The following is a 26,119-nucleotide window of genomic DNA, read 5'->3' on the forward strand; positions in this document are numbered from 1 at the left end:
ACATATCCTAATCGATTGAAATCCAAAAACATGAGGAAACTTATTGACTGTCATCCAATGGTCTCTCTAATTTGGAAATTGGAGAAATAGATCCAATATTATACAATCCATATACACTTTCAGCTTGTTTGTTCGTGACAGTGTCTTGCTGTGTACAACAAAATGGTCTTGAGATCTTGCTTCTCTTATCTCAGCTTCTCTATTAGTAGTATTGATATTTCATGTTTTTACACTATACTATGGTTTTCAGAACAACTTACATATTTTAAAAGTATTTCTATACCCAAAAGTAATGTAGACAATTAAATTTGGAGAGGGCTTGTAATTGAACAACAAAGTGTGAGACTGAATGCTTTGCTTGACATTTGTAACTCTTGTATCAAGTTACCATTGTAAGAGCCAAGATTTTAAGCTCTACTAAATACAAAACAAACAAACAAAAACACTTTATATATTTATGTTCATTTAAGAAAATATTAGTGATGTATTATTTTGAAATATACAGTTAATATGTTTGGAGTTATTTAAAATTTATATTGAGAAAAACATATATATTTTCAGTATTGCCGTAGACAAGCATCTACATAAGGCTGTTAAATTGTTGTTTTATATCAAACAACTTTTATAATACTCATTTCTATTGTTATAATATTTTATAAATTTTAAAGAATATGACAAAAAAAGATATTATAGGTATTGAAGGGGGGTCTCTGGGAAGAGTTGGGGTACAAAAGGGAAACAAGGATGTGATGCAATTCTATTTACCTAAAATTTGTTTTTAAATTTTAACAAAGTCAGATAAATTGAAATTATGTAACCTTTCTCATTATAATGCAATAAAACTTTTAAAAAAACAAAAAACAACAACAACAAAAGAATTGTTTACTTTGAAAATGGGGCTTTATAATCTTTGCATTTGTGACAATGACACATGTCCCGCATCAGATACTTTGGCGCTGCCTCCTGTGAATACCAACACTAGCTAACCTTTGCTTGCCCTTCTGGCCTCCTTTGTGTGCCTTTCATAATTCTGTGTAAATTGCCCCAAAGATAGATGAAATATGTCAGTGTGATGTTTACTAAAGTGAAGAGAGAGAGTGGAAACCTAGAAATAAAGCACACCTCACGAGCACACCAGACGTGCAACGTGTCCGTCCATCTGTCCACACTCCCATGCTTCCTCCATCTTTTCTGCTCTTACTTTCTCCCCAAGTACAAGACAGGCTTCCACACTATATGGAAACAACGTCCTCTCCTAGGTGTCCAACCATTGGCAAGGTTTTCAAACCAACTGTCAACCTGGCTTCCTAGACTTACGAGAGGCTTTTGCAGTTTAAAATCTCTGAAGCCTTGCTTATGAGAATAAGATACAATGTTCTTCCTGATGAAGGCACAGAGCTCTGAAGCCTTGCTTATGAGAATAAGATACAATGTTCCTCGTGCTGTAGGCTCAGAGCTGCTAGAGGCACCCACTGAAGTGCCCTGCTTCCGGCATCCAGGGACAAAGAATTGCACCAAGGACACACGGTCAGCAAGAGAAGCAGAGAGCATTCATTAAGAGAGAGATAGATGTTCCTGAGAATGGGAGAGGGCTAGCGAGCTGGGAGAAAGTGTGGACCAAGAAGCACTGGGCCACTGGTCTCAGAATCCTTCCGAAGACATTCACGTGGGCACAGGCTTTGCTCCCACATGCTACTTGTCTTATGGGTGGGGAAGGGCTTCCAGCCTTTTTAACTTCTTTGTTGTAGATTCTCTCCCATGCCACACCCCCTTAATCTACTAAAGTATGTTCCAAGACCAGGTCCCATGCAGACAGCTGAAAACACAGAGTACCAAATGCTTAGATATATCACACTTTTCCCTATACATATATACTTACAATAAGGTTTCACATGTAAATTAGATATATCAAGAGATTTATAGTAGTAACCAATCAGAAAATAGAACAGTTACAACAGAAGGTTGTACCGAAAGTTGTTAAGTCTGATTTTTTTTTTTGTTTTGTTTTGTTTTTCGAGTCAGGGTTTCTCTGTGTAGCCCTGGCTGTCCTGGAACTCACTCTGTAGACCAGGCTGGTCTCGAACTCAGAAATCTGCTTACCTCTGCCTCCCAAGTGCTAGGATTAAAGGCATGATTTTTTTTTTTTCATTTCTGGGATTTCCATTTAATATTTTCAGGCTGTGGTTGCCACTGACACCATGCATGCAGAGAACTGCTGTAATCCTTCAGAGAGAAAATGAATGCAGATCCTTCAGACTTCATTTTTAATCTTTGCGTAGAAGCCATTTTGAGATTTGAGAGTCAGTCACCCAGTTAAGTACGCCTGAGCCAGTTATGTAAACTCCCTGAGCCGTTCTTCCTTCCATTGTAGAGCCATGAGATAGTAAACTTGACAACTCTCACACAGTATATATGGCATTACTAATGTGTAAGGGACTCGGACAATAATGGGGATTCCTGGCAGCAGCGGCCACTGGTCAGGGCTCGGTGGTCTTTGCCTGGGAAGAAATGCCCAGTGCTCATGGTCAGGAGGCATGGTTGAGTGTCAAGGTTCAGTTAGGAGAGACCTGTTTGTCTGGAGACCACTCATCTTGGGAATATCACAGAGTTCCAACATCAGGCAGTGTGAGGAAATAAAGGGTGCCCACTTTAAAGCGGGACAGAAGAAAGCTGACTCCCAGCGAGCACCCTTCGAGAGCTAAGCAAACAACACTGAAGCTCCCAGCTCCTGCGCGGTGCTCCAAGGCGCTCTTCACAACTTGTTGGGTAACTGTTCTCAAACAAAAGAATGGTTCTGGAAAGCGACCACAGTGTTCTGCACCAAGGAGATGTGCCTGGAACACAGGATTGTATTTACCTGGATGCAGAATTGAGCTAAAATGCATGATGACATTTGGACAGGCTTGAAGTGTCCCCTGGATGTTTCTACTCCACAGAATCTCCCTCAGCCATGCTACCTCCACAATAACACAAATCCTAGCCCGGCATGTTTATTTTAACTGTTTGGATTGTGTAAGACTCTCTTGGGGAGAAGTTTAAAAGAGCACCCCGCCACCACCCAGCTTTCCTGAAAGCTGTCAGTCCAGGAGAAAAGCATGTTTTACAAACATTTCCGCAGGAATGTAAAATGTGGAAATAAATTCCAAACCTCTGAGTTAGGCCAGCTCAGCTAGGGCAGCCACCCTAACACAGACAAAGAATAAAGCCACTGTGCCTTCCTGCAGCTGCTCAGGGGCGACGTGCTCTGGCGACCACTTCCTGTATGCTCCAAGCCCTATGCAATGGTTTTGTTGTCCCTCTTCTTTCTCCCCATTCTCCAGTGGCTTGGCTCTTTCCTACAGTGTCAAGTGTGTCTAGAAGTTGCTATATGACTGTTTCTGATCTTGACTCTCCAAATCATCCGGATTGGGGGTCTGATCAAGTTTGCTAGGGCTTGCCAGGCCTCCATTCTTGATAACGGCCTCATTGATTCTGCCTTAGGGTTAGGGAGTCTTTATGGAACACGACAGTTGGCTCATCCATGACCAGGGGTCACTCCTAGCAACTGTCCTCTGGTTACTATAACAGAGATGGTACTAAAAAAAGTTTTGTTTTGTTGTTTTGCTTTTCAGACAGGGTCTTTCTATGTAGCCCCGACTGTCCTGGAACTCACTGTGTAAAACAGGCTAGCCTCAAACTCCCAGAGATCCACCTACCTCTATAGGAGTGCTAGAATCAAAGTGTGCACCACCACACCTGGCCCTTAGGAAACATTTACTATTAGGATAAAGATTCTGATGTGGGTAGTGGGCTTGGATGCTATAAAAGGCCAGAATAGACAAGGAGACAGGTGGTGCCCTCAGTAAGAAAACCCGTAGAAAGCTCAGGCCCAAGATGATGAGAACAAGGGAAACGAGAGAAGAGGGGCAAAGAGATCTATGAGGAGAAGCCAGGCAAGACCTGACCACTGGGTAGAAATGAGAAGCTGAAAGTAGAGACCCCCGGATCTGGAAGCTAAAAGCGTCTAAGGAGCTAGAGAAGGATGTAGCTCCAAAGTGGAATGCTTGCTTAGCATGACTTTAAGCCCAGCACTACAAAATAAATAAATGAAAATTAACCACAAGAACACACTTGTTCAAAATCTCATCATAACAGTATCAAACATATATCCCGATATTAACAAAAAAGAAAGATTAGAAAAACTGTCCAGGCAGCAGGAAGCCATGGCTGTTACAAAGACGAGAGCAAAAAGGAGTAGTTCCCATTGGCTGCCAACCCAGTGACATCAGCAGCAGGTATCAGATTTCAATGGGAATGACATCGATAGAAAGACTTTTGCTATTAAAAAAAAAGAAAGAAAGAAAGAAAGAAAGCTTCCCCCATCATCCCGCACCCTGCTCCCTCTTGAAATTGATAAACTTTTTCTAAAATAATGTTTTGGTTTACAAAGAAAATTGAGCAATTTAGCTCCTGCATGTCTCGTCTTCATCTCTAAGGTCCTGTTGTTATTGTCTTACATTAGTATAAAACACCAGTGCCAACACATGAGCTAATATTAAACCACTATGGCTAGCTACGGCCTTCAGTTTTTCTATAGGGCTCTCTTGGCTATACATTCTGTGGATGTTGAAAAACACCACACGGTCGTTTCGCTGCTTTGTTTCTTTCTGTTGTTGTTGTTGTTTTTGTTTGTTTGTTTCTTTCGTCTACTTGACACAAGCTAAGGCCACCTGGGAAGAGGATTCCCAACTGATAAAATGCCCTCCTAAGACTGGCCCCTAGGCAAGTCTGTGGGCAGCTTTTGATTGATAGATTGGTTCATGTGGAAGAGGACTGCCTACTGTGGACAGCGTCATTCCTCAGTAGGTGGACTTGGGATATATAAGAAAGAACAGAGCAAGCCGGAAGGAGCAAGCCAGCAAGTCGAGCTCCTCCATGGCGTCTGCCTCAGTTCCCACCTCCAGGCCCCTTTCTTGAGCTCCTGTTCTGACTTTCCTTCAAGACAGAAGGAAAGCTCTAAGCTCTAAGAAGCTGAGCTCTAAGATGAAATAAGCCCTTTCCTCTCTCTCCATCTTGCTTTCAGTCACGATGACTATCACAGCAACAGAAACCTAACTAGGACTCTCCCTCAACCTGACAACCACCAAACTGACCTGTTTCTCTAACAACCGTCACAAATTAGATTCAAAAGACTTACATGACACTTTAGAGCAATATAGGGTGGGGACCTACAGGAAAGAGATGGGACAAGCTGGGTGGTTTTGTGGACATGATGGTTCAATTTACTTATGTACTACAAGTTTGACATTTTCTATAAGAAAATAATTTTCCAAAGTTGCCAGGAATGCACCATTACAAAGTAGTCATGGTTAGCAATTTAACAGGCAACCTTACAAGAAAGAGAATCTTGGGGGAACATTTTATTTATTATTATTTGTTTCACAGTTTGATTCAGGATTATATTAAATCAGGATTTTATATAAACAACTCTAGTATCTGTTTCACAATTTGTCTTTTTAAGTCAGTAACAAGATTCACATCATTATTTCACATCACTAGTTTATATTAGTGTACCACAATTTTAAAAAAACAATGTCTCAACTTTGGTGCAGTTTAGTCATTTCCTGTTTTCTCTGACTATGGATACTATTACCAGAAAACTGCTGTACAAAGTCAGGAGCCAGGGACAGCCTGGACTTAAAGCTCACAACATGTGACTCCACATTCTGGCCTCTCTCACTAGCTATGAGACATAGCAAGTCACAAGATGGTGTCCTCATGGTAAAAAAGGAATGATAGCATGCCTACTTCACAGGGAGGGGGACATCAATGAGTGAACACACACTTTAGCCCTTCCAACAATGGCAAGAAGCAAGGACTCCACACATGTGAAGCAATACTACAGTCAGTCCCCGTGTCTGCCTGTTTCTCAGGTTTTGATTCACGGCTGGTTAGGCTGCCTATCAAAACCAGTTAGGCCTATGATAATTGTGTCCCTATTGAACACATCCAGACACTTTCTTGTCATTATTCCCTACACAATACAGTGTAACAACTATTTATAGAGCATGGACTATGCTTGGGTATAAATAATCTAGATGTGAAGAGGCATGAGGGGGGTTATAGCATTTTAGACAGGAGCTTGGGCATCTGTAGTGTGGTACCCTGGTGGGCCCTACACATAAACCCCCACAAGGGCCAAGGACACGGTGTTTTGCACAACTGAGAACTCCTTGGGATGGCTCAAGGTGAGAGCGTCTGATATCAGCAGTGTCTTCTTTGCTGGCCTTTGCCAAAGTAACTTTCTTGATGGTAAAGAACGGACGTCTTAGCTTTTATCTGCTTCCCACAGCTTGCTGTTCTGTCACAAAATTATCAAAGGTTTTGTTTTGCTTTCAGACCTCTTTAACACGCTCTAAACCAAGTAACTACCGTGGAATTACAAAACCTTGTGGGCGTACAATAGTCCGGGAGCTGCGCAACAATGTTTGCAGAACAAGGCACAAGGCTCTTTCCTATTTTCTAATCCTTTGGGGCCAGAGTTGCTTTCATCTCTAATTGTATAAACTCTAGAAACAAGCAAACAGGGAGCTAGGTAGGTGTTTGAGGGCTTGAACGGTCATTGAGGATGGACCCCGATCTTAAAATCAGCAGTTCAGAAAGCCAGGAACTGAAACCGCGGGACTCTGTTTACTGGTCAAAGGGATAGGATCTGAGTCATGATATGTGGCCCTGGGTGGAGACACGCCCTTCTGAGTGCCTTCTAAAGTCAACAGAGAGCTGGAGGTTTCTGGTAAAGAACACACCAGGGTCCTCTCTCCTAAGAGTCAATTCAAATGGGTTTGTCAATCACCTGAACGGCACACCAGACTTCTTGGCCACTCTCCACTCTGTTAAAAATGCCCACGTTACCATCAGGTAAACGTTGCCTATCATCTACAACATGCTATGTGTGTCTCACTTGAATTCTTCCAACCGAGATCACAAAGACCAGAGAGCCTGAGAGAGATCCTGGCGACACAAACCAACCAGAGCACTTCTCATTTGCTCTTAAACTAATACGAAATAACCCAAAACAAAGAAACCGCAGTCCAGTGCCCTCAATGTCTCCAAGGAATGTTTGAGAAGAAGATTATAGCTCAGTGACTAAAAGCAGCCGCGGAAGAAGGAGTGTACTGGGGCTCCGTATAAGAGAGTCCATGTGGTGGGAAGGGTATGTCAGCAGGTGGCTGGAGCTAGGCCAGAGGCCGCATCCCCAGCCACAAACCCAAAGCAGACAGCGCAAAAACTAAGTGGGGTGAAGCTATACATTCTTAAAGCCTGCCTCCAGTAACATACTTTTCCAACTAAGGCTCCACTTCTTAAAGGTTCCAGAACCCCTGCAAACAGCGGCACCAACAGGGGGCCAAGTATCACTTCTCCTTCAGATCACCACGCTGACCCACCCTAAAATTACATCCCAGGGTTGGTGGGATGGCTCAGCGGGTAAGGAGCAGCGACTGCTCTTCCGAAGGTCGTGAGTTCAAATCCCAGCAACCACATGGTGGCTCACAACCACCTGTAATGAGATCTGATGCCCTTTTCTGGTGCATCTAAAGACAGCTACAGTGTATTTATTTATAATAATAAATAAACCTTTGGGCCAGAGCGAGCAGAGACTGAGCCAGCGGGATCTACTGGAATGAGCAGGTCCGACTGGAACAAGCAGGGTTGACCAGAGCAAGCAGAGGTCCTAAAGTCAATTCCCAACAACGAGATGAAGGCTCACAACTATCTGTACAGCTACAGTGTGTAGTCATATACATAAAATAAATAAATAAATAAATACTTATATTCCAGAGCCTTAATGAAGATCATGGCTTCCTCGGAGGGGAGGTTTTGAGGAAAGCCTCCGCAGGCTGCTAAAGCCAGCAGCACTGAGCCATGGTCCCCAGCAGCACTGAGCCGTGGTCCCCAGCAGCACTGAGCCATGGTCCCCAGCAGCACTGAGCCGTGGTCCCCAGCAGCATTGAGCCGTGGTTCCCAATGGTACCTCCACGGAGCTCAGTTATCTCTATCCTAGATTCATTGATCGTCCCAACCAACTGAACATCACCTCGCCGTCCCTTCTGCTACGGAGGAGTGTCTTTGTAAATGTTAACTTGCCTGGAACATAAGACCCTATCTCTGCCCTTAGTGGATCCCAAACACCAGCTCCCATTGCAGGGGCTTAACTACTGTGGTCCCCGGTAAATCTGCAGCTCCAGATTAACCATTTCCTTGGGAAGATATCCTTCATCAACCGAAAGTCCCTACTTATTATCCTCTCTTCTAGTCCTCACCTTACTCTTAGTGTCTGTTGTCTACCATGATGTGATCCCATAAAAATGTTACTGTCTGGAACATCATGAGATATGGATGTAGGCTGAGCTATATTATTTACCAGAGTCAGCTTCATGAACACCGTGGAAAAGACGTCTGCTGCTCGAGAACTTACACACTGGGGCAGACATTTAGAGGACCATGGGAAGACAGAGCACATCCACACGTCAAAATGGCAGAGAGACCACTAATTAGCACAAGGCTCACACAAGGGAGATGGCAGCAAGACGGTTCCCTGGAGGAAGGAGAATTGAATGGCCCTGTTAGGAATGATGCTTGCAAAAGGAGAAGGAAGGCACCCAGTGTGGTCCAGGCTCACCAGCCACACGAGGAAGAGATGGGAGCAGGCCTGAAGTGCTGAGACCTCATCTACACCATTCACATCCTCTCCCTCTCCCAGAGCAGAGCCCTGCACAGTGCTCCGGAAGGTATCAACACCATTTGTTCTGGGTTTTCAACACTTGCCAACAGCTGAGCTGCAACAGAGCAGTCTTTGTGTTGTCTTACATCATTTTAAAAAGAAAATCAAGTGGGCAATTATCTCCTTAGCCAAGAAAGAAAAGATAAACAGCCCCTGGATAAAACCGTGAAGGAGAGTGAGCCACACACAACTGAAGGAGAGTGAGCCACACACAACAGGACAATGCAGGGCTGATGTTGGGCCTCAGAGTAAGGCCCCTGAAAGAACAGACTCCAAGGGATGTAGCACCACAAAGCAGACACCAGCCTGGACCAGCCTGGACCAGCCAGGACAGGGCCATGGCAGGGACCCTTGGCAGAGAGCAGCTGGAGTCTTTACCCGACATTATGCTTTGCTGAAGAGTTTGCAGTTCAAGGGTATACTGGCTTCCTCTCGGAAAACACGGTTGTCTCATTTCCGGTGTATGAACATCGTGGGAAGACAACAGGAAGGCGTTGGTGCCTTCATCCAAGTCAGTGTGAATTAATTTGTGCGAGCACAACCTTTTTAAAAGGCTTTTATTGCCCTCGCTGCTCTTTCCTGGCTTATTGCATCTTTTCTCCTGGGCATGTTTGTCTCCGCCACATTGCCTTGAGGGCACAGGCGTCAGCAGGCTCCAGCTCTATTTTAAGCTTGGGTAGGAGCGCTTGTAACGTAAGTAGGGGCAGCGCAAAGGGAATTCATGAAGTCTGCTGCAGTACGTTCGGGTGTTGTCTGAATTGTACTTTGGCTATAAAACCCCATTTTGAAGCAATTCGCCTGAAAGAGGGAGGTGCCAGAGCTTGTAGACATAGAGGAGAGAGACTGAGATAGAAGGAGATGGGTAGAGATGATAGACAGACAGACAGATGGAAAGTCAGACAGCCAGACAGATGGATCAACAGAAATAGATATATAAGGACAAAGATGGACAGAGACAGAGAGCTAGAAATAATGGAAAAGATGGAAAATAGATCAGTGGATAGTGACAGCTGAAAGTATAGACAGACGGATGATAGACAGATAATGGGTGGTAGTGGAGTAGGCCTATTGATGGGCAAGGAGGGACAGATAAATGTACGTAGAGAGATGGCTAGAGGCTCCACTACAAATCTGCCAACTGTCTTCACTAAGTGTTTATAACTAAAGAATAAGACACAGAAACAAACATTTGTTTACTTGACGTGAAGAAGAGCAGACATGGGCTTATGCTGGAATCACTTGGGAAGCCATTAACCCATGCTTGAGCAAAGGGCTTGCTTTTCTAAGTGAAGCAGACCGCCAGAATGTGAGGACCTGATTATTCAAAATCTTCATGCCCGTGACGCACAAAGACCCCTGGCACGCACAGGGACTTAGGACAGTTGAGTTATTATACAAAGAAATCTTTCTGAGGTGTCAATACTCAATATCTAGGCTTCTTGTCTTCTCTGAGGTCTGTATTTGACTTTTTAAAAATTTTAATAATGACTTTCATCAAGTTCAGAGGGTCACCTCATGTAGAAATAGTGAGGTGAGTTAATGCACATTAAAAAAACAAACAAACGGGGCTGGGGAGATGGCTCAGCGGGTAAGAGCACTGATTGTTCTTCCAAAGGTCCTTAGTTCGGATCCCAGCAGCCACATGGTGGCTCACAACCACCCATAATGAGATTGGATGCCCTCTTCTGGTGCGTCTGAAGACAAAGACAGCTACAGTGTATTATGCCAGAGCGAGCGGGGCCGGCAGAGGTCCTGAGTTCAATTTCCAGCAGCCACACACATGATGGCTCACGGATGTCTGTACAGCTACAGTGTACTCATATACATAAAATAAATAAAACAAAACAAAAACAAAAACAAACAAGGGCCAGGCTGGGGTGGTGCACGCCTTTAATCCCAGCACTTGGGAGGCAGAAGCCAGGCGGAGTTCAAGGCTAGCCTGGTCTACAGAGTGAGTTCCAGTTCTGCTGATTGTAATCCCTAAGATTTAGGAGACTGAGGAAAGAGCATTGATTGCTACAAATTCAAGGCTAACCTGGGCTACAGGGCATATATGCATATATATGTATATATATATCTCAACAACAAAACACTTTCAAAAAGAAAATGTTTTTAAAAAGTGCACGAACCAGAAAAGCTGATGCCATGGGATAAGAATCGGCTCACTCTAAGGTAATAAACGGTTCAGTGTGTTAAGTTCAGTTCAGACTTCTCATAGTCTCTCGGAGGGAAACAGCATAGAGAGTGTGTGTTCCCACAATCTGTCACAAGAAGCAGCCGAGATGTGAGAACGTGGGTGCCCCACACTACATCACAGTTGAACTGGCTACAACTAACTAACTATTCAGCCCAGTGAGCTTGCAGTTTCTCTGTTGCACATGTAAATATCAGCGGGGATGGGGTCGGGGGAGATGCTCATGGACGTGGACAGAAGAGAAGCAGCAGAGACAGCCAGGGCTGTCGGGAGAGGCCAAGCATCCTTTTGAACACTTGAGAACAGCGGAAGTAATTCAGGTCAGAGTTCTCCAGGGCTCCTGAATTCTCCTTCAGGCAATACTAACAAGGTTTTCTGCTGTCTTCAGAACCCAAAGTAATGGATGGGAAACAGGAAAAAAGTAGAATAGCTGGAACCTGAGCGCTATCAGCTTTCAAGGCAACTGAAAGCGACCCCAGTGAGTGGGCTGCATGCCTTTCGGATTTTTCTGAGGACAGCAGATAAATGACAAGTGTTCTGGTCTTCCCACAGCAGGTCCCCAGGAAGTCCTTAACTGAATATGGAGGCTTCTCCCAGTCTCTGATAACACACTGACGAACTAAGGCTTGGCTCAGCTCCATGGTCAGCAGGCATTTTTTCTGGTTGAAGCCAGAAAACAAGTTATGACCCAAGTTTAGGAAGGTGACAGTTTGGAACTGAACATCTGCAGACAGATGTGTCAGCATAGCCACCCGAGGTAAACAGCTGAGGTGAGTCACCCATGGGAAAACACCGTAAGGAAGGAAAGGGACAACCTGACCCAGAGCTGTCACTTATGAACAGGAACAACAGACTGTTCATGAATGAACCCTCTGCCCAGTTCCCAACTTCAGGTCACATGAGAAGGAAACATTTTTTTTTTTTTTTTGTGAATGATTATGTGGCAAAATAAATCACTCAAAGATCCCTTTACTGTGTTTGTTCAGATTCACTTGGTTTAATGGCTGAACTTCGACCACACCACTGCCTACTTCATCTGCACCTTCAAAATCACGGAATGCAGCTCCTCAGAGGACATGATTCCAAGTATACGCTCTGTTCTTGCAACGATTGTGACATAACTGCCCACAAAACAGGAGGAACAGAGTAAGGCACAGGGTTAGAGCCAGCTAGGAAGTCTGAGGCGAAATAGCTGCTCTCTGAAATGGCTGCATAAACAAGATGGGAACAGCAGAATCATCAATGGGTAGGGGTGACCACTCCTAGCCAGACAGGGAACTACAAATAATGATCGCTGGGGGAGGGAGAACTCTCCCCCTCCTCCTGATAAGCCATTTGTTGGTTGTCTGATGCAGAGCAGTCAGCCTTGAAACCAAGTATATACAAAAAAAATCAAAACTGAACCCAGCAGGCTGTATTTACAGAGTATACACATACCTAGGTATATTCATGGAACAAGAATGATGAGAGAAAAAGAGATTATCGTCTTGAAAATGATGGGAAACATGAGAGGGGTGGAAGGAGAGAATCTGGGTGAAGCTTGAGGGAGGAAGGGAAGCTAGGAAGTGATAGAATGTAATTTCAATTAAAAAACACTTTAAGAAGAAAATTAAAGCCAGCTATCATACTCCAAAAAAAAAGGAAAAGAGAGAGATAGAGAAAAAGAAAGAGAGAGAGAGAGAGAGAGACAGACAGACAGACAGACAGACAGACAGGAACGGAGGGAGTGTAAACCTACTCATAGCTGCAGGACTCACAGCGAGACTTCGGTCAGACTCTTCAGGGTTCACTGACAGCATCAGATAAATTCACACAGATGAAAGATTGGTTTTTGATTCTCCCAGAGCATCATCATGCAAGATAAGTTAGGCTGTAAACGCAAGCGTGGCACTTACTGATTCCTTGAAAGAGCTCCTCGATATTAATGGCATTCTTCGCACTTGTCTCCACCACGATGGCACCTATGGATTCAGCGTATTCCTTAGCATCCTTCAGCGGCACCTCCCTGGGAAAGAGGACAAACAAGAGAAGAGTGCTTGTTTGTGAAACATGAAAACTCAGGAGGACAGACAAAGAGCTGTGGAAACCTTTGCTTTCTTATAGAATAACAACATAATCACTTCTTAGGCATGGAAAACCTACAGCAGGCATAGCTTAGAAGCCAGTTTCTATCATGTACAGTAGCACACGACTTTAATCCTAGTAAGTGGATCTCTGTGAGAGTTAAAGGCCAGCCTGGTGACGCTAGTTTCTATCATGTACAGTAGCACACGACTTTAATCCTAGTAAGTGGATCTCTGTGAGAGGTAAAGGCCAGCCTGGTCTAGCCTTGTCTGTGAGTTCCAGGACAGCCAAGGCTCAGAGAGAAACCCTGTCGCAAAAAGAAAAGAAGGAAGAGGAGGAGGAGGAGGTGGAGGAAAAGGAGGAGGGGGAGGAGGAGGGGGGAGGAGGAAGAGAAGGAGGGGCAGGAGGAGGAGGAAGAGGAGGAGGAGGAGGAAGAGAAGGGGAAAGAGAAGGGGAAGGAGGAGAGGAAGGAGGAGGGGGAAAAAGGAGGAGGAGGAGGAGGAAGAGGAGGAAGAGGAGAAGGAGGAGGAGGAAAAGGAAGAGGAGGGGAAAGAGAAGGGGAAGGAGGAAGGGAAGGAAGAGGAAGAAGAGAAGGAGGAGGAAGGGGAGGGGAAGGAAGAGGAGGAAGAGCGGGAGGAGAAGTAGTTGGTCTCTGCCAACCATGGACAAGCCACACATTTATAACACAGTGCACTCTCCACAGAAGGAGTGGATTTCTAGACAGGAGAGAAAATGGTTTTAAGTATTGGTTATGGGAGGCAGGCAGATTTCTGAATTCGAGGCCAGCCTGGTCTACAGAGTGAATTCCAGGACAGCCAGGGCTATACAGAGAACCCCTGTCTCGAAACACCAAAAAAAAAAAAAAAAAAAAAAAAAAGTATTGGTTACGGACATTCGGCAGAGCCAGGAAACATTTCCTTCAAAACTCACATTGAAATTTAATGGTCATGATGAAAGTCTTGAGAAGGGAGAGCTGTAAGAGGATTAAGCTAGAGAGCTGGGGTCAACGTGTTTATGAGAGAGAGAGTTTGACCGGCTTTTGCCTCTTTGCCCTTCCTCCTTGAAAATCAGTGTTGTTCTGTCCTCAGGATAAGACCGTCCAAACACCATCCTGGAATCAGGACCAGCCATGCTGCCGGCTCCTGATACTGAACTTCCCAGCCTCCAGATTTGTGAGTCTGTATATTTCAGGCAAATGATCCAGTTAGTGGCATTCTGTTACAGACTAAAACAGATAACGGCAGGCTGCTTTTAACCTTTATCTCCCATCACATGACTCAACATTAACAATGACACACTGTGCATGCACTAGTGTACAGCTTTCGACATGTTTTATACATGACAGTTCGGCCATATCTGAAGGTTCCATGTACTCAACTAACTGCAGAGTTAAAAAATACACCAGACCAGTGTGTCTATGCGGGACACATGCAGGCCTGCTAGTGGACATCACTTCCTCAGTGATACCGAACAACCAGCTCTTCACTCCCTGGAGAGGGATGAGAATGACCCCTAGAGGCTTATAGGTTTGAGCACTTGGTCCCCAGTTGATGGAAGTGTTTGGAAAGGATTAGGAGGTGTGTCCTGTTGGAGGAGGTGTGTCCTGTTGGAAGAGGTGTGTCCCTGTTGGAGGAGGCGTGTCCTATTGGAGGAGGTATATCCTGTTGGAGGAGGTATGTCCCTGTTGGAGGAGGTGTGTCCTGTTGGAGGAGGTGTGTCCCTGTTGGAGGAGGCGTGTCCTATTGGAGGAGGTGTGTCCTGTTGGAGGAGGTGTGTCCTGTTGGAGGAGGTGTGTCCTGTTGGAGGAGGTGTGTCCTGTTGGAGGAGGTGTGTCACTGGGGGCAGGCTGTGAGGTTTTAAACGACTTTTGCTATTCTCAGCGTGCACTCTTGCTTTCTGCTTGTAGACCAAGATGTGAGCTTTCAGCTATTCCTGTGCCATCATAGAGTAGCACTCTGGAACTGCAAGCCCAAGTACACGCTTTCTTTTATAAGTTGCCTTTGGCCGTGGCTATCGCAGCAATAGAAAATCATTGAATACATACAGCATTACACTGTGCTAACATAAGTTATCTGGAGATGGTTTAAAGTGCATGGGGGTTGGCTTCTGTGCAAATACTAAGGGGCTCACGCGCCTGTCGACTCTGGCAGCCCAACGGGCTCCAAGAACCAAGCCCAGAGGAGAGCAAGAGATATCACAGACAAAAACCATGGTGTGATTTGAGGGTTAGAAATGAAAATCTTGTGACCAAGGTGCAATGTGGAGAGTCTGGACCTCAACCTTTCAAAGGTGCTTCTTGCAGGGTGTTAGGGTGTAACAATCTAAACAGGAATTAACCGATCTGTTTTCAGAGTGAAGTTACTGCGGTAGTTCCAAAGATACAGACAGTTCTTAGACTCCAGCATCCGTGTGTTTACTCAGTGAATGTTTATTAAATGGCTCTTAGAGACAGGCCTTCCTCCGGGGACTAAGACAAACATGCTTTGAGGTTCTCATGATAGGCTGGACATGTTAGACCAGAAACGAAGCATTCGAATAACACTGTAACACAAAGTACTTGAAGGTGGAACCCTGTCCCTTTAGAGAGGGGAGTCTGGGACATTTTCTTAGAGAAGGCCATTTTAGCATGGCCATGAAAGCAAGGAGAATACAAGTGAAGATTGTGAGTGAACCAAAAGAAGGCCCAGAAGGGAGTGTACACTTGATTCCTGATAGTCTCAAAGGCAGACTCCGTATCCAATAGCAGCTTGGGGGGAAAGGCCCGATCACAGTTTACCACTGAAGGAAGTCAGGGAAGGAACTGAAGCAGAGGCCAGGGAGGAGTGCCGCTCGCTCGGAGGCTCCCTGTGGGTTTCTCAGTCTGCAGCTCTTCTACCACTCAGTGGGCTGGGCCCTCCCACATCAATCATTACTACAGACTTGCCTACGGACCAATCAAATGCAGGCATTTTCTCAATGACCTTTCTTCTTCTTCCCTGATGGCCCTAGCTTTTGTCACGTTGACAAAAACCAATAGAAAACCCACCACCAATAGCAACCCAAAGTCCAGCCATAAGACAGGAGGACTTCCTAGCTGTAAAAGGGTCCAACTAGAACGCACAGTTATCCTGCAAGGAGCTTAACCCCAGGCTGGGTCCTCTACGAAGCAGCCAAGGGGGAGGACTTCCCAACTGTACAAGGGTCCAAATAGAATGCGCAGTTGTCCTGCAGGGAGCTTAGCCCCAGGCTGGGTCCTCTACGAAGCAGTTGTTGGGGCAAGACTTGGTCTTGCAAAGGAGCAGGGTTGCTTTCTGGAATAACATATACCTATCTGGACACTAAGTTACTTTGAGACCAGAAGCTGCAAGCCTCTAGGCCTTGTTGCTAACAGCAAGGTGATTAGGTAAAGGATTGGTTACTATGGCTCTCTTTTCAGGCCAGGCAGCCCAGACGCCTGTCACTGGCCTGACTGATTAACTCTTGGTGAACTGGAGAGAAAGGAAAGGAAAAAAATTAAGCTGCTTTATACAGGCAGGTATGTACAGACACATAGGCATTCATACACCCACACTCTGGCGGGGCCTGACTGTCTCAATCAGCTCCACAAGTATGCATGCATGCTTACATACACACACATATCCCTATACATGATATATGTACAGACAAAATATACATATGGATGGATGGATGGTTGGATGGATGGACAGCACAGAGCCCTGCAAACCAAACCGGGCAACCAACAACTTTATTTCTTTTCTCTGGCTTTTTAAATACCTTCTTAAACAAAAAGTTCTTTAGAAAATTACCTTATAGATAAATTGTTACAGAAAATGGAAGTTACAGAAGGATGTTGCTATTAAGTTCAAAGCATTCTCATAAGCTCGTTATAAGTTCAAAGCAACAGTTTTTTCATGGCCTTGCTTTATCATAGTGCACACCTGTGGCTATATTTTGTACCTAAATGTTTTTCCTTGATCACAAATTTGTCCCAAGTCTATTTCTCTTTTTAGTGTAATTATGAAAGCTCATTGTATTTCTTATTATTCAACCTTTACTTACTATTATGAGGAGTGGGCACATTCTAATCTTGATTCTAACTTTATTACATCTTATTAGCAAACAACTAAAACCATCCCTTAAAACTTTTTCCTAAAATTATTTGAATCAAATCAGGACTTCTATCGAATCATTAATTCATCTAAACAGCATTAATTCGTGAAAGTTCATCTTTATCAGTAGGAAATCTGATCAATAGGGTAAGCTAATGCCCGGGGATTATTATATTAATTATGACAGGAAAGGCCTATCAGCTGCAAGGGGCAATCCTGAGATGAAGTCCCGTTGGGATCTTGCTATTGAGCTCACCCATCGCAGACCATGCAAAAACAGTGGGCCACCTGCAGGAAGGCCAGCTGCCAGCCTTAGCCCGTCCCACATGGCTCCTGAGACTGTCAGATGGAAGATGCCTTCTGACTCTCTCTTTGGGAGTTTTCACTGCCTGAGACTTCCTTATCTGAGACATTGTAGGCTATTCTTTGCTGTCCCAAACTGATGAGCCTCTGGCCGATGGCAAATGACTTGAGCTTTGGGTGGCAATTTCTTCACATGAGGAAGATTTTGAAGGCTTTACTCTTTGGTTTAGCACATTAGACTATGTCTAAATTTCATACTGAAGTCCTTATTAAACCATATATACAGGGCTGGTGAGATGGCTCAGCGGGTAAGAGCACTGACTGCTCTTCTGAAGGTCCTGAGTTCAAATCCCAGCAACCACATGGTGGTTCACAACCACCCATAATGAGATCTGACACCTTCTTCTGGTGTGTCTGAAGACAGCTACAGTATACTTATTTATAATAATAAACCTTTTTTAAAAAAAAAATCCAAAACCATATATACAGAGCAGGGCTTGCCTCTACCTGAACTGGAAGCAGGCGAGCCCATCAGCTACGTCCCCTTTCTACCAGTGCATGGGATTGGGGCACCTGGCACACCTCAGAGAGATCCCATGTAGCAACAATGCTTCCTCAACTTTGCTTTGTCCAGCTGTGGCACAGGCAGGAGCAGCTTTGGCAGGACTAAGGCAAGCAGAAGGTAACCGCTGCGTGTGGCACAACGTGACCTAGGAGGGCGGGAAGCTGAGTGCAGCCAGCTCTACTAGAAGGGAAAGTGAGGGAAGACACACTCCGGACTCATTCCATACTTAGGATGGATCTCATTAAGTAAAGAACCGGCCCAGAATGACATTACTGATGAGAAGCGTAAGCAGAATTTCACCCTGGTTCCCTTGCATTAGCCCACTTTCTTCTTGCAAGACCCCTAACAATGCAGCCACCCAACGTCCACCCGGCATGCTCTTCTTCCCGTCGTCATCATCACCACCACAGGAGAGATTCACGCAGTGCACTCAAGATATCTCGAACTGTCAATCACACAAGTCAAGATGGAGGGAAGGGTACACTCCATGTTTTGGTCAAAATAAAGTATGTTTCCCTTACATTCATACATTTATACATTCACACATCTTAAGTTTGTTCATTGACATCAAACTGCAGCCCAGCTTGCCTTGGAAAGCTTGTAGCCCGGCTTTGTAAGAAGCAGGGTCTCAGCCAATCACAACCGTCCGAGCCGTGTTCAACTAAGACAGATGTGAGAAGTAGCCAATCAGCTGTCGGTCTGCCCCCCACTTGCATTTTTTTACATCTTATTTCTTTCTCTCTGGGTCCAAGTATAACCTGATTAACTGGTGGGTTGTTGAACCTTTTGAGAATGGGATTACTAACCGATCCTAGAATTGAAAAAGAAATCAATTTAAGATGTCTAAAACTGCAGGGCAGTGGTGGCGCACGCCTTTAATTCCAGCGCTTGGGAGGCAGAGGCAGGTGGATTTCTGAGTTCAAGGCAGCCTGGTCTACAGAGTGAGTTCCAAGACAGCTAGGGTTATTCAGAGAAACTCTGTCTCAAAAAACAAAAAACAAAACAAAACAAAAAATGTCTAAAACTAGCCAGGCAGTGGTGGTGCACACCTTTAGTTCCAGTACTTGAAGAAGTAGAGGCAGGTGGATCTCCAAGAGTTCCAGGTTAGCCTGGCCTACAGAATGAGTTGCAGGATGGCCAGGACTACACAGAGAAACCCTGTCTCAAAAAGACCTACAAGATCTCTAAACTATATTTGCTGATGTATGTGGGCATATTCAGGTCCATGTTGCTGGGGATATAAAACAGGCTCTCATTAATGTTAGACTTCACCACTGAGCTATAACCCCATCCTGTAATTTTTTTAATTTAATTTATTTATTTGTGTGCATGTGATGTATGAGTGTGAGTCACATGGCACCTGTGGAAAGGTAAGACCAACTTCCGGGAGTCTTTTTCCTTCCGTGGCACAAGTGGTTATTTGCAGTCTCGAAGGCCAGGGAAAGTCCTGCCAGTACAAACGAGAAAGTGCCAGAATATGTTCATCACTATGCTTAATAAAAAGTACATAGGTAGACAAAAGGGACAACTGGGTAAAGGTGATTGTCACCATGCCCGAGTTCCCTCCCCAGAACCTACAAAGCATATATAGAGAATAGATTCCCTCTACACGCAAGTTATGGAATGTGTATGAACACACAGGCACACTGTTAATGTAGTTTTTTATTCTCCTGTAGCAATTGTCATCTCAGAGGCTTACTGCCTCTGTCTGCTAACCCTGGCCTGGTTCTGGAAGCTCCTAGCCTCTGTATAATCTTATCTAGGCCTAGAAGGTCACTGCTGAATAAGTTCACTCCTCCCTAGTTATTTCTGAGTTCTGGCTGTCGGGTTCAACTCAGCTGCTCCGGCTCGAACTCCTCTCCAAGCTGATTGATTCGCTCTTACTTCTCTCTGGGTAATATGCTTGGCTCAGGAAGCAGCACTATTAGGAGGTGTAGCCTTATAGGTGTGTCCTTGTTGGAGGAAGTGTGTCACTGTGGGGATGGGCTTTAAGACCCTCCTAGCTGCCTGGAAGCCAGTCTTTTGTTTGCCTTTGGAACCAGGTGTAGAACTCTCAGCTCCTCTAGCTCCATGCCTTCCTGGACGCTGATCTTGATGATAATGGACTGAACCTCTGAACCTGTAATCCAGCCCCAATTAAATGTTGTCAATTATAAGAGTTGCCTTGGTCATGGTGTCTCTTCACACAATGGAAACCCTAAGTAAGACAGCTGTGTGTGTGCGCACACACACACACACACACACACACACATACATACACACAAATAAATTAATTTCTAAAAAGTTAAAAGTAGATATGCGGTCTTTGCCTGGAGTTTCCAACACAGAGACCCCAAACTGGTAAGTATGGAGGTGTTAGAAAGATTCTCTTCAGTTGACCACACAGAATTTGATAGTGTGGAACTCAGACAGTGGTAGGATTAGGCTGGTTACTCAAGAAACCAACCAACGTGTTAGAGACAGACTTCTAGCCCTGCCTGGAGAGCCTCATGTTGGCGAACACAGCGACCAGCATAGCGGTACCCGAGAGCTGCAAGTCCCTCCCAGACATTCAGGCCATCGTCTATGCGTCTCTGCGGTACCTGAGAGCTGGAAGTCCCTCCCCGACGCTCATCATCTATGCGTGTCTCTGCCATTTGGTTGTTCACACTCTGCAGCCTTTGCAACTGAACTATAATTCTAAGTAAGTGCTTCTCTGTGTTCGTTCTAACATGCAGCGTGAGGGAGGCCCTGGGAACCCTGTAATTTGCAGTCTGTTGGGCAAACCTGTGGGTAATTTGGGGGTTACTAGAGACCCACAGGTGGGGTCTGAAACAGGGCATAATGATGTGGCGTGGAGCCTATCAACAGGCAGAGTCTTCACCAGCTCTGGTCTGTGTCAGAATGGAACAGAACTATAAGGCACTGGGTGCTGTCAGTCGGAACGGTGTGACTACTGCCTGATCAGGTGAGAACACACTTAGTCATGTACACTGGTGCACAGACGAGAACTCCCCCAGGCTGTGTTTCGGAAGAAAGCATGGCATGGGTGGAAGGCTGCTGCCACCAGCCTTCTATAATTATGACTACGAAGGGCTATCATATGCTCATTTAATTGTGTGTGTGTATGTGTAAGTGTTTTGTCTACATGTATATCTATATACCTCACACATGCCCAAAGAGCCAGAAACGGGCTATGGATCCCCTGAAACTGGAATTACAGATGGTTGCAAGCTGCCATGTGGGTGCTGGGAAATGTGCTTCCTCGAGGACAGCAGCCAGTGCTCTTAACCACAGAGCCAACGCCCCAGCTCTGATATCCATTGTTTTGAATACTCTCCAACAAATATCCAGTATCTGCTCTATGTTGGGCATTTGTGACGGGCATTGAAACAGTTAAGCTGAAACTATCTAGCCCATACAGACATGAGGCAGTCAACTTCAATGGTACAAACTACTTATAGAATTTCTAGGGCATGCTACAGACAGAACCACGAAGAAGTTACAAGCTGGAAAGTATAGACGGGGATCCCTCCTTCACCCTCTTTCCAAGTTGACCATATTCTGCAGGTCCCTTCAATGTCAGCACCACTGAGGGGTTCAGATGAGACTATCTAAGTCCACACCTTTCTAGCTGAGCTATCCAGCTAGAGGTTAGCTGAGTGGTCAGGGTGACCACTGGGATTCAGAGCCAGGGCCAGGTTCCATTCTTCGTGAACCAGTAGGAAACGGGCAGGACTGAAAAGGTAGAAAGGGCAGAGGCTGTGCATCCAATGGTGCAGCTGGTTTCTGACATTCCTTCTCTCCCCCCCACCCCCACCCCCACCCCGACAGGGTTTCTCTGTGTAGCCCTGGCTGTCCTGGAACTCACTGTGTGGACCAGGCTGGCCTCAAACTCAGAAATCCGCCTGCCTCTGCCTCCCACGTGCTGAGATTAAAGGCGTGCGCCACCACCGCCCGGCTCCTTACTTCTTGCTTCTTTGGTTGGTAACTACCTATCGGTCAGATCTGAATGTCAGGAGAATTCTCTTGTCATTTGTCATGAGAATGGACCAGGAGCCTGGCTCACCCACTGGCTCATCCTAAGCTGGAGAGAGCATAGGACCCACCTCCACACAGCTTTCACTTCTTCCCCAGAGTTGGTAATGGATGGCAGGATCCATTTCGGACAGCAAAGGTTCTGGCATAATTTTTTCTTGTCTCTGAGTGATGGATCTGGAGAAGGCCTGACTTACTCATAGCGACTGCAACTTATCTTCTCACTAGACCTCTTTTGGCGGGAGCCTGGAGTACTTACACTCTAAGGGCTACTGACACTTATTGCTCCCCTTTAGCTTCTGAGATAGACTCTAGACCTGTAGCTCAGGCTGGCCTGGAACTGATTATGTAAGCCAGATGAGGCTTGCTTTTAGTTAGTGTCAATCTTTCTGCCTGACACCCCAGAATCTGACATTACAAGTGTAATGTCTGGCAAAAAAATTTAATTAATTAATTAATTAAATAAAATAAAATTTAAAAACAAAATAAAGCCAGAAAGTTCGAGAGTCTAGCCTTGGCTAAGTGAGTCCCAGTCACAAACAAACAAACAACAAATCAACAAAGATGCCTAGAGAAAGAAGAAATCAGAGAGATAAATGATTATTTTAAAGGAAATCAAAATCCCTTTGCATCTTAAGAAAGCCTCGGGTGATTTTTGCCTGTCGTCGCACAAGGACAGAACCATGTCAAGTAGACAGTGTGTGCCGTCTCAGAAGTGGTCAGTGGATTACCTGTGATGCTAGGTGACAAATCAGTACACTTGCCATCCACAGAAAGAGGAGGAAGTCAGGAGGGGCCACTCAGACCAAACAGGAAGTGTGGCCAGTGCTGAAGTCAGCTAGAAACTCAGAGAGATACAAGTTGGCCCCCTTCCCAGAGGGCGGGGAAGAGGTTTCACCAAAGGGAAACTCCTCTGGGCCAGGCCCGTGCTCTGGAACTTATCAACCTGGGTCTCATCAAGCCCTGGACGGCAGCCAGTTCTGTGTCTCTTGGACTCAGGCAGAAAGTCCTGAGCTGGTCACTCATGTTGAGAGACTTCTCAGCAGGGGAAGGAGATCGGCACACAGTGTTCCTACAGGCTCTAGAATTTCACCACGCTGGCACTGCCCAGTAGGGGGGTCTTTGTTTTGTTGTGTAAGGTTGTTACCCGGCAACATGGCAGCTGACTCTAATTTCAGGATATTCAAGTACCCACGGGCCTCCTCCCTCAACATCAGGGTGCTCAGAGGCCCCGCAGTGAGCAGGATCAGCTCAGTGGGTCTCAAGCAGAACAGTGTGTCCTCCTGAGGGGTCTGCAGGAGGTCTGTTCCCAGGATCTTCCTCCGCTGACTGGTCCTCTCTACCTCTGCGAAGTTCAGCACTACAACCCTTGGTTTTAGGGAGAAGTGCTTGTCGATGCCTAGAAAAAGTACCCAGAGGAGGTGAAGAGGCTCAGACACCAAGGAGCGAGGGGTGACTCTTCCCTGCCATCTTAGTCCTGGCTTCTTCTTTAGACCCGACTTCACAGCATCGGGGCTAAGAACCGTGGTGCTGAAAAATGCTCACATCCTTAGACCAGCGTCTCTTCAATAAGTATGCACGAAGCTGTCTCAGCAACAATGACAGCATGATACCATGCTCTTACAGAATATCAGAGGATAGGATTCAGACAGCAGGGAGGCCAGTATCCCACAGACAAGCAGGAGATGCACCAGCTGCACTAGCCACCCACAACGAATATTCACTTCAGTAAATGGCCCCAAGAGTAAAACTATCATATTTTGTATGATTTTCTTGAATTAAAGAACCTTACATTAATTCTGAATAAATTTTTATTCATGGATGATGAATAACTTTCTCTAAGCCATACTTTTTTAAAAAAAATTTACATTTCAAATGATACCCTCTTTTCTGGTTTCTCCTCTTAAAAAAACCCCTATTCCCTCTCTCCCCCCACCCTACCCCCTGCCTTCCTCCCCATTCCCCCTCACCAACCCACCCTCTCCCACTTCCTGGCCCTGGCATTCCCCTACACTGAGGCATAGAACCTTCACAGGACCAAGGGCCTTTGTAACTAGTCTTGGACACAGTTGCTCCATTTATTTATTTTATGTGAGTATATTGTTGCTCTCTTCAGACACACCTGAAGAGGGCATTGGATCCCATTATACATGGCTGTAAGCCACCATGTGGTTGCTGGGAATTGAACTCAGGACCTCTAGAAGAGTAGTCAGTGCTCTTAACCGATGAGCCATCCTTCCAGCCCTCTGTGACATTCTTTTGCATCTTCCCAGCATAGTTTATTATTGGTGTTGTCTTTTTTCTCTTGATTGGTAAGTGTCCTTATATATTAGAAAATCTGGCCTACAGTCAAATGTTTCCCACTTTTTCTTTCTTTCTTTCTTTTTTTTTTTTTTTTTTTTTTTTTTTTTTTTTTTTGGTTTTTCAAGACAGGGTTCCTCCTGGAACTCACTCCGTAGACCAGGCTGGTCTCGAACTCAGAAATCCGCCTGCCTCTGCCTCCCAAGTGCTGGGATTAAAGGCGTGCGCCACCACTGCCCAGCTAGAGGTCAGTCTCTTTTAAAGAATTATTTATGTGCATGTATGTATACCTGAGTATATTTTGTGCACTACACAAGTACAGAATCCCTGGAGCAGGAGACAGTGAGCCTCTCAATGTGGACGCAGAGCACTGAGCCTAGGCCCTCTGCAAGAGCAGCCGCTGCTCTAAACTGCTGAGCCTTCCGCCTTCGGCACGGTCGGTCTTACTAACCACTCTCTTCACTGTCCTCTGTGTTTTATATAATGCTTAAGTAACTCACTTTTGTTCCAATTTTTTTAAAAGTGTGTGAGTGTGAGTGTGTGTGTGTGTGTGCATGTGTGTGTGTGTGTGTGAGTGTGTGTGAGTGATGCATGCAGTACCCATGGAAGCCAGAAAAGAACATTAGATCCCAGAGCCACCAGGGTGGGTATTGGGAATTGAACCTGGGTCCTATGGAAGAGCAGTGAGTGCTCTTAACCACTGAGCCACATCTCCAGCCCCATTTCCCTCTAACTTTTATGGGCTTGTTTATTCATCCATCCATCCATCCATCCATCCATCCATCCATCCATCCATCCATTCATTTGTTGGCTTTTCAAGACAGGGTTCTCTCTGTATATAGCCCTGGCCATCCTGAACTTGAAACCAGGCTGGCTTCGAACTCACAGAGTTCTGCCTCTGCCTCCCAAGTGCTGGGATTAAAGGTGTATATCACCACTACCAGTATCAACAACAACAACTGGCTATGGTTTATTATTTCATGTTGAAATATTTATTCTATTTTCTTTTATCTTCTCTCATTTCTTTCACAACTAGGTAGTTATTGAAGACTTTTTTTTATACCATTTTTCAATATGCTTCAGGATTAAATCAGACATCCTTACATATTTCCCTCATTCCCTGGCTCTCTGCTGCCCCACAGTATTCTTCGTTATCCCCTGGGTTTACTACACTTTGGTATCTGCTGGGATTGGTGACCTTGTCTTAACCATATAGAACCTTTTGTCAGTCTGTTGTTTCTAGACAAGTTTTAGGACTATCCTCTGAAATTGTTCTTGTATGGGTGTTTTGGTAGCTGGTCTGACATCTTAGTGGACTGTGGGTTAACTTCAAGCAAACTGACATCTTTACAATACTGATTCATCCTTCCCAAGGAAAACCTATGCATTATTTTAATTTAAGTCTTTGTTTATGCCCTGCAATAGTGTTGTAAAGTTTTATCTGTTGAGGCCAGCTCATCCCTTGCCTGAATTTATTCCTAAGATTTACATTTTCAAAAGTTAAAATATTACATCTATACAAAAATGGAATACTAGGTATTTTAATTGTGTTTTGCTGTCACAATGAAAAGTAGGATTTCCACCAGTTCTCACCAGTTATTCATGTAAAGGTACAAGAACAGACTGCCTATTCTAATAGTTATCAGGAAATAACCTTGGTTTTCCCACTCCTTCAAACAGTGAAAGAGAATTCCCACGGGGATGGACATCACAGTATTTATTCTTTCCACAGGCAGAGTATGAGATAAGTGTTCACTAAGAGGCAGTGTTAGAGTGTGGAGAGAGAGAGAGAGAGAGAGAGAGAGAGAGAGAGAGAGAGAGAGAGA

The 26,119-nt window shown here is 45.1% G+C and overlaps 1 protein-coding gene and 1 long non-coding RNA gene across 2 annotated transcripts in view; one reads left to right on the plus strand and one right to left on the minus strand.

The window, feature by feature from the left end:
* Positions 1-26,119, minus strand: part of Rab31 (RAB31, member RAS oncogene family) — a 126,237-nt gene that overhangs the window by 6,601 nt on the left and 93,517 nt on the right. Inside the window, exon 6 of the mRNA XM_031368604.1 lies at positions 12,851-12,960. Within this exon, the coding sequence (XP_031224464.1) occupies positions 12,851-12,960 (110 nt within the window). The remainder of the gene's footprint in view (positions 1-12,850; positions 12,961-26,119) is intronic.
* Positions 12,128-14,259, plus strand: LOC116088851. The gene is made up of 2 exons (XR_004118043.1): positions 12,128-12,201; positions 14,108-14,259. It is a non-coding gene; the product is annotated as an uncharacterized LOC116088851 (long non-coding RNA).

Source organism: Mastomys coucha, unplaced genomic scaffold, assembly GCF_008632895.1.
Source record: "Mastomys coucha isolate ucsf_1 unplaced genomic scaffold, UCSF_Mcou_1 pScaffold14, whole genome shotgun sequence".
Classification (NCBI taxonomy): Eukaryota; Metazoa; Chordata; class Mammalia; order Rodentia; family Muridae; genus Mastomys; species Mastomys coucha.